The sequence below is a fragment of the Mirounga angustirostris genome, unplaced genomic scaffold, assembly GCF_029215605.1.
Source record: "Mirounga angustirostris isolate CCGP_5_RB_7025 unplaced genomic scaffold, mMirAng1.0.hap1 SCAF_10, whole genome shotgun sequence".
Taxonomy (NCBI): Eukaryota; Metazoa; Chordata; class Mammalia; order Carnivora; family Phocidae; genus Mirounga; species Mirounga angustirostris.
In genome coordinates, this window is record NW_026991718.1 from 115203574 (window position 1) to 115220798 (window position 17225).

The 17225-nt window shown below is 48.4% G+C and overlaps 1 protein-coding gene across 8 annotated transcripts in view; it reads left to right on the top strand.

Annotated features, from left to right (window-relative positions):
• CEP250 (centrosomal protein 250) overlaps positions 1 to 17225 on the top strand; it is a 52295-nt gene that overhangs the window by 1986 nt on the left and 33084 nt on the right. For 4 of the 8 annotated variants that reach the window (XM_064573077.1, XM_064573080.1, XM_064573083.1 and 1 more), the window contains exons 2-12: positions 6975 to 7264; positions 7729 to 7833; positions 8728 to 8810; positions 9041 to 9206; positions 9926 to 10032; positions 10269 to 10520; positions 12492 to 12588; positions 14669 to 14776; positions 15312 to 15473; positions 16033 to 16211; positions 16568 to 16750. In XM_064573077.1, coding sequence (XP_064429147.1) covers positions 7079 to 7264; positions 7729 to 7833; positions 8728 to 8810; positions 9041 to 9206; positions 9926 to 10032; positions 10269 to 10520; positions 12492 to 12588; positions 14669 to 14776; positions 15312 to 15473; positions 16033 to 16211; positions 16568 to 16750 — 1628 coding nt within the window. In that variant the 5' untranslated portion in view covers positions 6975 to 7078. Of the gene's footprint in view, positions 1 to 6974; positions 7265 to 7728; positions 7834 to 8727; positions 8811 to 9040; positions 9207 to 9925; positions 10033 to 10268; positions 10521 to 12170; positions 12271 to 12491; positions 12589 to 14668; positions 14777 to 15311; positions 15474 to 16032; positions 16212 to 16567; positions 16751 to 17225 lie in introns of those variants that run through there. The other 4 variants (XM_064573078.1, XM_064573081.1, XM_064573082.1 and 1 more) reach the window with 4 other exon arrangements.

A 17225-nucleotide genomic window follows, 5' to 3' on the forward strand; every position in this document is an offset into this window, starting at 1 on the left:
GGTTTGGGTTTTCCTCTGAGTAGCCATTGGAGGGTTCTGAGTTGCATAATCTGTCACTGTTTTAAAAGGATCACTCCCTGATCACTCTGTTGAGAAGGAACAAATTCTAGAATCAAGAGTAGAAGCATTCCAACAGTACAGGAAGCTTTTGCAGTAGTGCAGATGTATTAATTCTCTATCGCCGGGCAAGAAATCACCCCCAAATTTAGCAGCTTGAAATAGCAATTGTTATCTCATACAGTTGTCGATTAGAAATCTAGGAATGGGGCACAGTCGGGTTAAGGCTCCGACTCTTGGTTTTGGCTCAGGTTGTGATCTCGGGGTTGTGGGATCCAGCCCTGCATCGGGGCTCCTTACTTGGGATTCTCTCTCCCACTCCCCCTGCCCCTCCCGCTCATGCTCTCTCTCTCTCTCAAAATAAGTAAATCTTTAAAAAAAAAAAAAAAAAAAAGGAATCTAGGAGCAATTTAGCTGGGTGTTTATGGCTTAGGATCTGTCAGGAGATGGTAGTCAGGTTGATGGCTGTTCTGCTCCCAGGATGTTTCCTTACTGCTGGACCTTTTCATGGAGCTGTCTGAGTGTCCTCAGGACATGGTGGAGAGAGTGAAGAGAGAGAGGCCATAGTGCCTTTTATGAACTTTTCTTGGAAGTCATTTCTACTTTATTCAGCTTCATTAACTTTATTCCAGTTCCCACTCAAGGACAGAGAATAGGCTGTGCCTCTTGAAGGAAGGAATATCAAAGAATCTGTGGGCATTCCTAAAAGCCACCACACCAGGCAAGAGAGAGTGGCTTGGCTCAGGATGGTGGTGGTGGGGGTTTGAAAAAATAATAGGATCTGGTAGAGCCAACAGGATTTGCTGATAGATTGGTTACAGGTTGTGAGAGAATGGAGTAAATATGACCATAGGCTTTGGGCTTGAGCAGCCAGAAGGATGGAATTGCCATATACTGAAATGGGGAAGATTGGAGGAGCAGAAGTTCATTTTTGGACAGGTTAACTTTGAGGTGCTTGTTAGACACCCACGTGAAGAAGTTAAATAGGTGTCTGGACTTAGTCTAGGAGTGTGAAGTTCCAGAGGGAAGTGTGGCCTGGAGACCTAACATGGGGAGTCATGGGTGTTTAGGTGCTATTTTAAGTCATGAAACTGGATGAGGTTGCCCCGGAAATGAATGTAGATGGAGGAGAGGCCAGAAGCCTGAGCCCCGGGGCCTCTAACCTTGTTGGGGAGATGAGAAACCAGCAAAGGAGACTAAAGGGAGAGGCCAGAGAGGTGGGAGGAGAAAAGGGAGAGGCCCCACATGGGAGATTTATGGAAGGGGCCGCAAGCTATTTTTTTTTTTTCTAGTTCCCAAGTGTTATTCAAGAATTCATATAGGGGCGCCTGGGTGGCTCAGACGGTTAAGCGTCTGCCTTCGGCTCAGGTCATGATCCCAGGGTCCTGGGATCGAGTCCCGCATCGGGCTCCCTGCTCCTTGGGAGCCTGCTTCTCCCTCTGCTTCTCTCTCTCTCTGTCTCTCATGAATAAATAAATAAAATCTTTAAAAAAAAAAAAAAAGAATTCATATAAAATATTCCAGATAAATCAGTTTTAATCCTCATCTTCCTCCTCTCCCTCATCCTAGTTAATCTAGGATGTAATACAATCAATCACATAGATTATTCCCCTTCAAATATTTTGTGGTGGGATATTTCAAATACCTTTTGGAAAAAGGCACCTCAGAAGTTACAGTAATCTTGCTCTTGGTTACCCTCCACTGAGATTCCCAGCTTTTCCATTCACTTTGATTCTCTCTTGAAGAAATTGCTCAAAATTGGCAGCATCCATGATTTCATCTTCTACAAGTTGAGTCCGGTCGAGGGTAAACCTCAGAACTCGCTTTTTTTTTTTTTTTTTTGCACCCTCCCCCCCTTCACCACGAGCTTTTTCATGGGTGCCATGGCGTAGTAGGGGCAGAAAACATACTAATTTTTTGTGTGTGGAATGAGAAACAGAAATTGTCTCTGCGGACAAACATATATAGTTTCTTTGCTCAGGAAGTAAAAAGTGTTGTGCCCTCAGGCATTTTTCCTTTTTTGCTGTATTTAATGATACTAGTCCCATCCTAGTCCTTGCAGTATATACACCTCCAAGTCTAGGTGGTGTTGCTTCTATTTTAAACTTTATTTAAATACCCCTTTTGGAGTATTTCCAAATACTAAACTAATTTAGTGAGGGGAACTAAACATAATGTATATCACTCTTCTGTTACGTTCCACCCTAGGTTCAGAGGTTACTGCTCCTTCCCGTCTGGTTCTTAGCAAAAGGAGGTCAATCTCGCTCCTCTCTGTATCATGGTGGCAGACTGCCAGGAACTGAGCTCCAATTCATAAGCATTTATGGGATAAGTTAATACATAAGAGAAGTGAATCTTTTTCCTTTTCCTGTCTATTCAGTGCTTTACAGTTTACAGAACTGCTGACATCCATGATCTCACGTGAATGCGATCCAGGCTGTTACCATTTGCCAACTACTGACCTTTTCCTTTGCTGGGGGGGATACTGAAACCGACCTTTCTTTTGGCGCTCTGCTAGTTTGTTCTCTGGGAGATCTGACAGAGTGTTAATAAAACAGTGCTGAAGTGCATCTTGAGGAAACTCAAAACTAAATCTCAATTTCAGAAAGATTTTGATGTAATTTTTCTCTGTGCGTTCCCTCTTTTTATTCTAGTTTTAATGAACTTAAGTTTTATGGGGATTTTGTTTTGTTCTGTTTTGATCGTAAAACACTTCAAATCATTTTTAAGATAAACTATTTTTAGGACAATTTTAGATTTATAGAAAAATTGCATAATACAGAGAGTTCCCATATGCCCTACACCCCATTTCCCCTATTAGTAATATCTTACATTTGTGGGCGCCTGGGTGGCTCAGTCGTTAAGCATCTGCCTTCGGCTCAGGTCATGATCCCAGGGTCCTGGGATCGAGTCCCACATCGGGCTCCCTGCTCGGCACTCTCCCACTCGCTCTCCCACTCCCCCTGCTTGTGTTTCTGCTCTCGCTATCTCTCTCTCTGTCAAATAAATAAATAAAATCTTTAAAAAAAAAAAATCTTACATTTGTATGGTACATTTGCTACAATTCCAAATCATTTTTTGAGGTAAATGGAGCATATAAATAAAACATGAACAAAATGAAGTTACTGCATTTCTGTTCATAAGGCCTCAGTTTCCTTATCTATAAAATGGGAGGATTGGACTAAATTTTTAAATAGCTCTAAAATTTTTAAGTTATCTGAAGTAAAATAATCATATAATTCTTTTTTTCTTTTTTTTTTAAGATTTTATTTATTTATTTGAGAGAGAGAATGAGATAGAGAGAGCATGAGAGGGGGGAGGGTCAGAGGGAGAAGCAGACTCCCTGCCGAGCAGGGAGCCTGATGCGGGACTCGATCCCGGGACTCCGGGATCATGACCTGAGCCGAAGGCAGTCGCTTAACCAACTGAGCCACCCAGGCGCCCAATAATCATATAATTCTAATATAATTCCACTTCTTTACTGGAGTATTACTATCACCTTCCCAAATAATGTACACATGTTAATACCAGCCTTTTTTAAAAAAAGATTATTTATTTGAGAGAGAGAGAGCACACATGTACAAGCAGGGGGAAGAGCACAGGGAGAGGGAGAGAGGAAGCCGACTCTGTGCTGAGTGCAGAGCCCAACGCGGGGCTCGATTTCACAACCCATGAGATCATGACCTGAGCCGAAACCAAGAGTCGGACACTTAACTGACTGAGCCACGCAGTCGCCCCTCCATGTTAACAGCGGCCCTAGCCTCATCCTAAGAGATGGTTTAGTATGAGAATTCTGGGGACTGTGGCAGAGCTGCCTGTGGAGATAGTAGGTTGAACTATATGACATTATCATTTTTGTAGGTTAAAAAATGGGCAAATATTGGCAATTTTGTATGGTTCAATCAGACATCGGGGGGTAGGAACTCCAAGGAGGGAGAGGGAGCCCCTGGGACCTCTGAGACTCCCAGTGCGTGCAAAAGCCCAGCGCCAGCCCTCACAGTATCCAGAGAGAACGGGCCCATCAGGTCCCCTGAAGCAGCTCAGAGCTACTTTTGCTGCTGGCAGCGTTGGCAGCAAGAGTGGTTTCCCAGCAGGGTTGTGCTACAGCAAATGCTCAGTCTCTCCCTACATAGGGAGAGACTGAGCCAGCATTTCTCAGAGCCACGGTGAGCTGGTTGACACAGCCGTGGCGGAAAGAAGGGCAGAAAAAGAGGATCTTCGGAGTGCGGAGGAAGACTGCATTCACCCGGGTCAGAGGCTAGGAAGAGGCAGCCCGGGGTATTGGTGCCCCTCGACTCTTGTTGCTTTCTGCACTTTCCTTATGGGCTCCTACAGGCTCTTCTGTTGTCCGGGAGGTAACGTAGGTTAGTAAACAGAGTTTTCCTCCATAACTCTTACAAGAAAAGCAACAGCACAAGTGCAATGATAAATGACAACTAAAATCTGCTATCAGTGTGAGGGAGAGAATAGGCTGGGGCGGGTGGGGAGGTGGGGGGGGTGGAGACCAGTGAACCAGAGAGCATATGCCCTCTCTAAGGGGGCAAACACTCTTAACTGCAGCTGGTTGTTGCTTTGTAGGAATGCAGGTCACAAGTCACTAGGTATTGTGATTTTCCAAAGGAGTCAGAAGTGAGAATTTTTTTTTTAAAGATTTATTTATCTATTTGAGAGAGAGAGAGAGTGCACGTGCACAAGTGGGAGGGGCAGGGAAAGGGAGAGAGAATCCAAAGTGGACTCCGCGCTGCGCGCAGAGCCGGACTCGGGGCTCAATGCCACGACCCTGAGATCTTGACCTGAGCTGAAACCAAGAGTCAGCCCCTCAACTGTCTGTGCCACCCAGGCACCCCCAGAAATAAGAATTTTGTATGCATTCTCCCAGTGGTAAATATTTGTACCTTATTTGAATTCTTTTTTTTTTTTTTTTAAGATTTTATTTATTTATTTATTTGACAGAGAGAGGAGACAGCGAGAGAGGGAACACAAGCAGGGGGAGTGAGAGAGGGAGAAGCAGGCTTCCCGCTGAGCAGGGAACCTGATGTGAGGCTCTATCCCAGGACCCTGGGACCATGACCCGAGCCGAAGGCAGACGCTTAACCTAACCCTAACCCTAACTCTAATTGAGCCACCTGGGCGCCCCCCCTAATTTGAATTCTTAAAAGCTTGACATAGGCCACATAATGGTTGAAAAGAACCAGCAGGCCACATTTGTAACCTCTGCTAAGGGTTTAGATCTGCCTGGAGTGAGGCCCACATGCATTTCTTCAACATACTAATGATGGAAATTAATTAGACAGCTTCTGCTTTTGAGGAATTCACAGATTAGTAGAAAAGATAGACAATAATGATAAAATGTAATATAGTCATTAGGCTCGCTCTCTCTATTATATATATAGTTATGCATACAAATGTTATATATATATATATATGTAGTGTCATACATGTAGCTATAAAAGTGATCAATTCTTCCTGGGTACATCTGGGATGACATGATAGGAGGTGGCATTTGAGCCAGGATGTAGGAAATCAACAGTTTGGTGCATGAAAGGAATTTGGGGCCCCTGAAACTCCCACTGTATATGCAAATGTTAGATTTGCATTTGCTGTATATACTACTTTCTTCGGATGTTCACACTGATGGAATGCTGGCTGGACCAAGAGGGCAGCTCTAATATTCTATTTTCTTGATAGGTAATTGGGAAAACAAATATTCCTTAACCCTTCTGGTGGGTGTCTCATGTTTCAGGGTTAATAAAATAAGAACTCTAACCTACCCACCTCCTCCCAGGTTATCGTGTATTTTAGAGGCCTCAGAAACTCAGAGGTCACGTGGCTGGGAGCCCTCATCTTTGGATGAGGGCCTGAAAGGGAAATGGTATGTCTGAGATCCCAGAGCCCATTAGAGGCAGAGCTTGAATTGGCACCCCAAACTCTTCCTGACCACCATGCCTCCCCCTCTACTATGCCTCTCCCAAGCTCTCTGCTTAGGCTGGTGTCCCTCCCTCCCCATCTCCCCTCTGCCCCTGTGGGTGGTCCGTTGCCCTGTTTTGGCCCAGCTCCTGCTGCGTGAGGAGGTTTGCTATCCTACTGAAGCTGATTCCTTCCCCCATGCCCCCCCCCCCGACCCCCACTCTCTTAATGGATCCCCGGCCTGAAATGCCTGCTACTCTGTTCCTTTGTCAGAGAGTCAGACTTGCTTGTATTCAAATCCCTAATCAACCGAATGCCAACTATACGAACTTGGACAACTTGTTTAACCTTTTTAATTTCTTAACTGAGGCTTAACCTTTGTAAGCTTCAATTTCTTCATCCAGGTACAAAGAGTTATAATATTACCTACGCTGAAATGGGATAGGAAGGCATTGGAAGGTTCCAAGGTTCTTGTGATTACAAAATGACCTCGTACGGGTAAAGCACTTAACTGACTGACCCGTAGACATACTTGACAAGGATTAACTGTGGTGATGATGATTCACACAGTTCACAGACCACCGGATTGGGTTAAATGCCCTTCCACTGTTTTCCCTTACTGTCCTGTAACGTCTCTGTTATGATTACACAGACTTCATTGTGTTGTGATTGTGTCTTTCTCCCCTACTAGACTAGAACGCCTTCAGCGATTCCTTCCACAGATGGTTATTAGGCACTGTGCCAGGCACCAGGGATGGGTGGTAAACCAGGCGCTCTTGGTCTAGTGCAGAGTTCCAGAAGGCGTGCCAGAAAACACTGGTCCCTTAGCACCCCCCCCGCCTTAGAGATTAGGGTCCATGTTAGTATTTTAAAGGCTCTGATGGGTCCTGTCGTAGAGGAACCCACTTACTTTGCCCAACCCAGCTTTGTGAGACCTAGTGAGTATTTGATGAGTAAATTTGAATCACTTACACATTCCTTTCAACTCTTCTGTGTGCTTTGGTCCCCAGCTCAAGAGGAGGTCCAAGTGGCACAGCAATGATCAGAGACCTTACTGGGAGTGAGCAGCCTCTGGCTGCATAGGGGCCCGTGGGCTTAGCTGTCTGGTGCTCCCATGGAGACGGGAGGCCCTGGGGTGAACAGTATGAAGCCCCACGCGCTGCAGCTGGTGCTGGAGGAGCAGGTACTAGCGCTGCAGCAACAGATGGCGGAGAACCAAGCAGCCTCCTGGCGGAAGCTGAAGAGCTCCCAGGAGGCCCAGCAGAGGCAAGCAAGCCTCGTGAGGAAGCTGCAGGCCAAGGTGAGGCAGCGGCCTTTGCAGGGAGGCAAAGAGAACACGGCCGAGCGCTAGGTGCTGAGGGGGATAAGGGTTCCAGGAGACAGAGCCCTGTGGTGGGAATGCCCCTAAACAGCCCCTCCTGTGATGCTCACAACTGCTCCATGAGAGATCTGTCCTGTTGCTTTTAAAGATGGCAGTCACGAGGGCTAAATGAGCTGTCTGTGTTTGCTCTCCTCGGCTACAGCTAGGACCTGGCCCTGTGTTTTCTGGTTCCAAAGCCTCCAATCTTACCTCTCCAATACCACAGGCATAGAGAGAGTATTATTAACCGACCAAATCGAAACGACAAGATGTTATGGCCTTACCCCACTGTTATCACCCAGACTCTGTTCACAGCAGGTCCGCCCCCGATCCTCCCGGGCGTTTGGTTTGGGCTGTGTGTTCCAGCCATGACCGTCACCCAAACCCTGCTCTCTTGGCTTCAGGTGTTGCAGTACCGGACCTGGTGCCAAGAGCTGGAGAAGCAGCTGGAAGCCACCGGGGTGAGGGAGGCTGTTTTGTGTTCCCCGGAGTCCTCAGGGACTATACCTGTAAGGAAGGCCTTGTTTGCTGACTGAGGGAGGTTGGGGTATGATAAGGCCGCGTTTGGTGGAAGCCTCTCTCTCTCTTCAGCCCCTGGGAGCTTTATCACACAGATACTTTCATTGGATTGGCTATTCCAGGCCTGTCAAGGTGCCAGCCCTTGGCTCTCTGAGGACAAAATGCAGCTTCAGGAGATTTAACCAGACTGGAAAGGGTGTGGAATCAGAGGGAAGAAATGCATTTTTCCTCCAGAAGGTGTCACTGTTTATCTGTCTTAGATGTGGGCCTTAGCAGGCCTAAACATGTCTGTGGCAGAGGATTTATTTGTGCCGTTGGCTGGGTAGAACTGGCTTTGAAAAACCCATTGCCTTTGTTCCAGCTCCCTCTCTGCACCTTCTCACGTTACCCTCAGAGAAGTTCTCTCAGAGGAAGGGAAGAACCAAAATTTACTGAGCACCATTCTGTGTAGGCCAGGCACCGTTAGGCAGTCGTATATAATGACATCACTCAATCTATGAGGCAACTTTCTGAAAGGAACGGTGTCGCCTTCATTTTGTAGTGAAGACTGTGTGGCTCAGAGAAGTTGAATAACTTCCTGAGGTCCAAAATGTGGGATAGTAGAACTCAAGGCCGTTAGTGAAAGCTCTACCTTACACTTCTTGGGTTGAAAGCTCTTTTCACTACCCAACGCCATCTTTCAGGAGACGTCACTGGTCCACTTTTGGAGAAGGGGATGCAGTGGATTTACCTTCAGGATGGAGTGATTGAGAAAAGAGGCATATTGCTAACACAGCAGAGGAGGAATAAAAAGATAGCGGGTGGCTGCAGAAGGGGGCATCAGGGAATTGCTCTGAATGGTATTCTCCTCGGAGGTAAATATGGCTTGTTTCTGTCTGGCTAAGGGACCAACCCCTCAGAGGTGGGAAAGCGTGGAGGAGCCGAACCTGGAGCAGCTGCTGGTCCGATTAGAGGAGGAGCAACAGAGGTGATCAACCCCAAGTTCTCTGGCGGGGGCGATTCTGGTGGCCCGTGGGTCGAGAAGGCAGAGGGAGCACCTACGCCCTGAGCGCTAACAGGGCTCAAACCACAGACCTCAGCCTTAGCCCTCCAATTCCTGGCAATGGAAAATTCCAGTGTTTGTCATCTTACTCCGAGAGGTCCAAGGGTTGGATTAAGCCTTTATTTTGCACTTGCTCCTGCCCCTCCCCAGTGCAGGTGTGAGAGTCTAGCAGAGGTGAACACCCAGCTTCGACTGCACATGCAAAAAGCTGACGTGGTGAATAAAGCACTTCGGGAAGATGTGGAAAAACTGACAGTGGACTGGAGCCGAGCCCGGGACGAGCTAATGAGGAAGGAGAGCCAGTGGCAGATGGAGCAGGAGGTAGGAGGAACAGGAGGGCTTGCACTCTGGGGCCTGGTCCGCGCTGGAAAAGGGTACCTTCAGGACCTGGATGGAAGCTGATCTGTTGCTAGGGTCCCCGGCCCTCCTCCCCGCTCCTGCTGGTGGCTTTGCCCTGCTTCGGCTCTCGGCTGACTTCTGTCCTTACCTGCCTTGTCGAGGTTTTGCTGGCAGGTGGCATGACACTCAGAGCAGCTCTGTTCCTGCCTGAGGGACTAGCTTCAGTTCTAGAAGGATCTGAAAGCTTACTGACTCCCCTCTTCTGGAGGTCTACATGTCTAGATGCTAAGGAGGTAGCTGTTGAAACCGAATGGGGAAGAAAGGCCGGATACAGACCCTGGGGAATTTTCAGATCCCAGTGCAAGGAAACGAATGTTTCCTGAGCCTTTGCTGGGTGCCAGGTACTATGCTAGTCCTCACTGTAAGTCTGTGGTAATCATGGCGGTAGCAGCTGCTGTTTATCTTTTTCTAATCAGCTCGGAGGAGGGTCATATGCCATCTCAAACCCTTTGACCTCTTGACTACCACTGCTAGCTTTATTAAATGCTTCAGTGTGACCTGAATACAGACACCTGTTCATAAGCTATCTCCCGTAAGTCCCTCCTGCCCTCCCCTGAGTAGGCAGGAAGAATCCAGGACTCCTGTGCTGGCAAAAGACAGCCCTCTGCCCTTCGATATGACCTGGGTTTCTGAATACACAGTTCTTCAAGGGCTACCTGAAAGGGGAGCACGGTCGCCTTCTTGGTCTGTGGCGGGAGGTGGTGACCTTCCGACGTCACTTCCTGGAAATGAAGTCAGCTACTGACAGGTTAGTGTGGGGATAAGAAGGGAGGTTTGCCCCCACCGATTCTAGACTTAGGACAGGGGGCTGCTATGGAAGCAGGGGACAGGGGTAGGGGGGGTGGAGGAGTGGGTGGGGAGGGATGATGTTGTTGGATTCAGATGATTTTCCGCAGACCTGCTTCTCAGGCTTCACTGGGCCTGATCTCCATGCTCCCTTCCCCCATCCCCACTGGAGTCCGCTCTTTCCTTGCTTGTACTCAGAGACCTGACGGAGCTCAAGGCTGAGCATGTGAGGCTTTCAGGGTCCCTGTTGACCTGTTGTCTGCGCTTGACTGTGGGCGCCCAGTCTCGCGAATCTGATGGATCTGGGAGACTGGATGGGAGTGAGCCAACCCAGCTGCTGCTTCTACTAACCAAGACCCAGGAACTGGAGAAGGAAGCCCATGAAAGGAGCCAGGAGTTAATACAGCTGAAGAGTCAGGGCGATCTGGAGAAGGCTGAGCTGCAGGATCGGTGAGATGGACTGGGGTCCTGGGAAGGGGTTGCTGAGGGTGTTGACTCTCATAGGGAGATAGAGCTGGTGCGGGTCGGGGGTTGTGAAGAGCGTTCCTCCCATCAGAGGGGAGGGAGAGATGCCAGACGGAGTCTGGCTTGGAACCCAGTGCTACATGGGGCCATGTCACTGCCCTCTGCCCTCAGACTATCTTGCAGCTCAGTTTCTCTCCTGTTGATTTATGCAGCTAGCTGTGACTTTCGTCTGTCAACACCAAACTACTCCCATTCGCAGAACAGCCAAGCTCTTCCATGCTTCCCTGCCCTGGTACATGCTGACCTTAGGCTGGAACGCTTCCCTCCCTTCTGCCTCCACCTTATCCTTTAAGGCATGGTTCTGAGAAGCCTTCTCTGACCTCAGTAGCCTGTTAAATTTCTGTGCCCTGGTGTAGTCTTTTGACCTGCTTGCTACAGCATTAATCTCACTGTTTTTCTCTGATTATTTAGCTTCTTATTTTTGATTAGGTTCTTTTTTTTTTTTGGATTATGACAAAATAGATTTTTTAATAATAATAGTAAGAAGGGCAGGGACCTAAGCAAAGAGCCCCACTTGAATTTCTGGACGGGCTTGGGCTAGGGTTGTGTCACCACCTATTGGTGGTGTATGTAAATAGCAGTTTGTTTTGGTTTGGGTTGGGAAGGCACTGGGAACATAAGGTCAGAGACCATGGCTTAGTAAGCACTTAGTAAGTGCTTTGCGCTTCATCTGCCATATAGTAACATTCAATGAATGTTTGTTGAAAGATACAATGATTAAATGAGTGGCCATACAGTGATGAAGGCTCTTAGAGATGGTACAGAATAAAATTATTAAGACTTTGAAAAAAAAAAGAATTTTAACTCCTGAATAACATTCGTTCAAGAAATATTTGTTTAGGGGCCCTGGCTGGCTCGGGAGAGCATGCACCTCTGGATCTTGGGGTCATGTGTTTGAGCCCCACGCTGGGTGTAGAGATTACTTAAAAAAAAAATCTTAGGGGCGCCTGGGTGGCTCAGTCGTTAAGTGTCTGCCTTCGGCTCAGGTCATGATCCCGGGGTCCTGGGACCGAGCCCCGCATCGGGCTCCCTGCTCAGTGGAAAGCCTGCTTCTCCCTCTTCCCCACTTGTGTTCCCTCTCTTGCTGTGTCTCTCTCTGTCAAATAAATAAATAAAATCTTTAAAAAGAAAATCTTAAAGAAGAAATATTTATTTAGCTACCCATATAATACCAGGCACTGAGCTCCAGGATATAGCATTAGGTGACAGTTGTATGATGATTTCCCTGAACTTTTTTTTTTTTTTTAAGATTTTTATTTATTTATTTGACAGAGATACACAGCGAGAGAGGGAACACAAGCAGGGGGAGAGGGAGAAGCAGGCTTCCTGCTGAGCAGGGAGCCTGATGCGGGGCTCGATCCCAGGACCCCGGGATCATGACCTGAGCCGAAGGCAGACACTTAACGACTGAGCCACCCAGGCGCCCCGATTTCCCTGAACTTTGAAGTCAATATCACAGAGGTTGACCATAATCTCCCCCAAATTGCCCCTCCATTTTCCTCATCAGAGACCCTTGGGCTGGAGGGACGTTGGGACTGTCCCATTTGGCAACTCTGGTATTCTTATTGGCTTCAGGGTGCTTGACTTCAAGATCAAGCGGGGCCTGGAAGGGCCTGGTCCAGGGCTTTCCTTCAGCTCTCGGGCCCCCAAACACGAGTTCCAGCCTTGAGATGTGGTAAATCCCTGCATGTGTCTGAGTGGCTTTTGACTCCTCCCCTTGCCCCCAGTTCAAGGCTATAGCATCATGTGGTATTCAGGGAGTGCAGGGGCTGGGGGTGCCCAGGGGTCTCTGGGGGGCTGCAGTGGGAGTGTCTGTTGGGGCTGGGGTATGCTGCATAGTAGCTCTGTCCATCTCAGTGGGCCGCCCACATGACAGTGTTGTGCTCTTCTCTTCAGGGTGACCGAGCTCTCTGCCCTGCTGACCCAGGCTCAGAAGCAAAATAAAGATTATGAGAAGATGTTAGAGGCTCTGAGAGAGACTGTGGAGATCCTGGTACATGACCCTTTGTTCTGGAAAGTAGTTGGGAGTGGGCCTATGGGTTCCTTGTCCTTTATGGACAGATGATGCAGGATACCAGTTAAATATTCCTTGAATAAAAGCAAAAAAAAAATAAATGTTGGCTGAATCTAAAAATTAATTAACTCATTCATTTATTCATTCATCAGTAAATACTGTGTACTGTCCCTACTGTATTCCTGGGGAAACTACCATGGCGTGCGCGTGCAGTGTGTCCTCATCAAAGAGAGTGGGCCACGCATTATGAGGCACACTGGCAAAGGATGGGGATGTGTGAGAGATTCAAAACCTAGTCATATGGGAAACAACTGAGGAGTATGGTGACGGTCAGCCTGGAGAGAAAAGGGCTTGAGGAGGACATAATGGCTGCCGTCACAGATCTGCAGGACTGACAGCAGGGGAAAGAGTTGGCTTAGTTAACGTTGTCCAGCCAGCACAGGCAGTGTTGGTGACCAGAAGCTGCGGGCTGGTAGAGTTTGTCTAGCAACGAGAGCGGCTCAGTAGCTGAGCAGTCTGTCCTGTGGAAGAGTGAGGTTTGTGTCCCTGGCTTCTCATCTGCCAGAGATGTTACCAAAGGGACTCTGTAAGGTTGGGCTAGTTAAAACCTCTGACTTGATTCCACATTTCCTTTCGTTTCTAAGAATTTTCAGATCTCTCTCTTTAGGCAGATCCTGAATGACCATCTACATGCAAACCTCTAGTCTTCTTTTTTTTTTTTTTTATTCTTCTGTTAATCCCCATACATTACATCATCAGTTTTAGATGAAGTGTTCCATGATTCATTGTTTGTGCACAACACCCAGTGCTCCATGCAGAATGTGCCCTCCTCAATACCCACCACCAGGCTAACCCATCCTCCCACCCCCCTCCCCTCTAGAACCCTCAGTTTGTTTTTCAGAGTCCATCGTCTCTCATGGTTCGTCCACCCCTCCGATTCCCCCGCTTCATTCTTCCCCTCCGCTACCTTCTTCTTCTTCTTTTTTTTTTTTTTCTTAACATATATTGCATTATTTGTTTCAGAAACCTCTAGTCTTCTTATCCAAGCCGGGATCAGCGGGGACTCAGAGTTATTGATACCTTTTTGGTTCCTTCTGGTCAGAAATTTGCAAATTCAAATGTCCACGGTGCCCAGATAATGCCAAAGAGTGCAGTGGGTTCAGTTGTAAGGATTCCGGTTGTCCAGCACTGTCATAGTTTTGAGTACAATAGAGGACACTTGATCTCAATATTAAGGAAACGAGGAGGCGTCGTAGGGACCACGGGACCCCAAAAAATACATGTCTCCTCTGAAGGAGGCACCCACTGTTCAACCTCAGGAAATTATTGCTGTGTAGGAATGGGGGCTGGTGTGGCCCATCTGTTAACTTTTTGAGGAAAGCCAGAAAGTCAGCATTTCTCAATTCATAAAATCTCTTGAAATCTCTCAATTTATAAATGTCGGTTCAAGTTTTGTGCAGGCCAAAGAAAACATTGCCGCAGGTCTGTGTCTTCAGGCCTTCACTAACAATATGATCAGAAGGAACTGAGGACATCTTGACTCTTCAGGTTCATTGCCAGCTCCAGGGCTAGGGGTTTCTCTGGTCTAGCCTTAGGTCTCCAGCATTAATTTGCTGTTCGGAGACAACTGCCATCCTCTCTCCTATGATCCCTGACATTGATTAGTTTCTTTGTGCCAGGCACTGTGTTCAGTAATTTACAAGCATCTTTTTCATTTAAGCCTCAACACAAACCTGTGAAGTAGTTGCTGTTAATTACTCCTTTATTTAAGAGAAAAGAAGCTCAAAGAAGCAGTTGCCTAAGGTTGCTAAGCTAGGACGTGATAGAGTAAGAACTCCATTCTAGGCAATCCAGTTTCGAGCTCTGATTCACTTACTCCGAGCTCTTACTCACCACATCACACTGTCCTCAGAGTCCTGGGACAACAGTAGCATTCACGTGTGGTCAGGGAAAAAGTAGGGTTGACCAAAGAGACAATGAGATTCTGGTTGATTTGGGGCTTGGAACGGTAGATACTTCCGCGAGTTTGGCTCACAGCTCTATCTTGTTCCCTATTCAGGAGGCAAATCATGCAGAATTAATGGAACGCGAGTCATCTCTCAGCAGGAATGCCCAAGAGGAGAAGCTGTCTTTACAGCAGGTGATCATGGATATAACCCAGGTACTGGTAAGCCTTCTGTTTGTGGAAACCGACTCATGGCTTACGCCTCTGCAGGCCTCAATGTCCTCTTAGTTGTGCCTAGATTTCCACACTCAGAGACGTTTGGGCTTAGGGTCTTTGAGGAATGAGTTCTCTGAGTGTGTCTGAAGACTGGCACCCTAAGGGATAGCTAAGCATTCACATGCTGGCCCCGCCTGCTGGAACAGGCCCTCTTCCTTATTGCCACCTGCAAGTCTCAGGCCAGTGGCTGGATTCTGGTCTCTGTTACGTCAGTATCCTCTCCTTTCTTCATTTCTTCATTTCTTCATTTATTATTATCTCAGAGAGTGCTCTAGCCTTGTTGCTAGTCCTAGGTTTGGGTGACCAAAGGTGAGGAGTTGGAGGACGCAATCCTTTTTGCTCTCAGATACCCTCCTCCCACCCGCAAGGGAGAGGATGTGAGAAGGAAAACATCACGTTTGCCCAGGATGTAGTGTTAGTCTTCCGTGTGGACTCTAGGCCTTGGTCAGTAGGGTAGCGACTCTGCTGTACTGGGTTTCAGGTCATGGTGGAAGAACGGGACAATATGGCCCAAGGCTGTGGTCAAGATTGCTCCTTGGAGTTGGACGCTCGTGGCTTCTCCTCGCAGTTTGATTCCCAGGACCCAGACAAGGCCCTTACTCTGGTGCGTTCAGTGGTGACTCGAAGACGCCAGGCTGTGCAGGTGAGGACCCCACCACTCCTCCTCAGCCACGGGTGTGGGTGTCTGAACTGATCTGTGCCCCAGGTACCCTCCTCTCCTGGACTGCCCCTTTCACTATGTTGACCAGTTATGAGGTGTTTGGTCAACACTCCCGAAGTGCTCATTAGAATCTCCATGTCTGCCCAGTTGTGCTTGTGGCTAATGGGCACACTCTGTGTGCCCAGTGGTACGCTTCACTTTGCATGCCATCTTCGTATAGCACTACACAAAGATAGGCAACCAGAGCCCTGGGAGACCATAGGTAAGTGTCCCCGACTCTGAGGGTCCCAGCCACACTTAACCATCTCCGTGACGGCCCCTTACCGCACATCTGAAGATGAGGGACCCTGAGACTCCAGGCACCACAGAAGTCCAGTAATCTCTGATCCTCTGTCTTCTCGACTGGCCACATCTCTGTTCTTCGCTCACCCTTGTGCCAGCCCTCAGCCCCGTCGCCCAGCCCCACTGTCAGGCTTCTGACACCCCTCCTTCACTCTGCCCTCTTGCTCACCATCTCACTTCTGTCACTCTCCCTCCACAGGACCTGAGGCAGCAGCTTTTGGGCTGTCAGGAAGCTGTGAGCTCCTTGCGGCAGCAGCATAATCAGTGGGAGGAGGAGGGCGAGGCCTTGAGACAGCGGCTGCAGAAGCTCACCGGGGAGCGTGACACTCTGGCAGGGCAGACCGTGGACCTCCAGGGAGAGGTGGAGTCTCTCAGCAAGTGAGCAGCGGGCTGTTCATCCCCCCCACCTCCTCCCCGGCTCAGTCCTCATCCAGCCATTTACCCACTCCCTGCACATTTCTGGTTGCCTAACCCTGCTGTCCCTGACACCCAGGGCTATCTTGCTTTGTGTTCTGCTTATTCCTGCTCACTCACTTTGGGGTCTTTTTGATGATTAAAAAACAACAACAGCAACAACAACAACAACAACAATAACAGAGCAGTTTCCTGCTCTAAAGGGAAGATGAGATTTTTAAAGGAAACAGACACCTCTCTCCTTTGATCCTGTGATGTCTGCTTCCAGGAAGGATTTGAGGCTCCAAGGTTTCTGCTCATCTGTGGTCTCCTTGTTCCAGGGAGCGAGAGCTCCTGCAGAAGGCCAGGGAGGAGCTGCGGCAGCAGCTGGAGGTGCTGGAGCAGGAGGCGTGGCGGCTGCGGAGGACAAACGTGGAGCTTCAGCTGCAGGGGGACTCTGCTCAGGGTGAGAAGGAGGAGCGGCAGGAAGAGCTACACCTGGCCATCCGTGAAAGGGAGCGCCTGTAAGTGGGCCCAGCCCCCTCCTCCCTGGGGCTTGGTTTTCCCTTCAATCCCACACCCTCCTCCACCCATTCCCAACTTGAAGAAAGTGGAGTAAATTGAAGCCTGGCGTGCAGTGGGTTCGCATTAGCTTCCTGCCCCTTCTTTCGCAGAAAGATGAATACAGGAGGTTCAGCCTGGCTTTTCTGAGCACTGCTAAGGGCTGAGACACCGCGGGGGTACAGAAACAAATAAGACACAGGCCCTGATCTCAAGCAGTTTGCAGTCTAATGGGGGAAACAGACAAACAGCAAACTGTGGCATGAGGCCAAGTGAAGTATGAGTGAAACAGAGCTTCCAGCTACGGCCTTTGGGAGCATGGGAGTAACAGTTAATAATTGAAAGTCTCATGGAGGAGAGAGGGTGGCCTTTGAGCTGGGCCTTGACATATTTTGATTGGTAGAGAGTGGAAGAGGGGCGAAAGGGGCAGATTAGCAA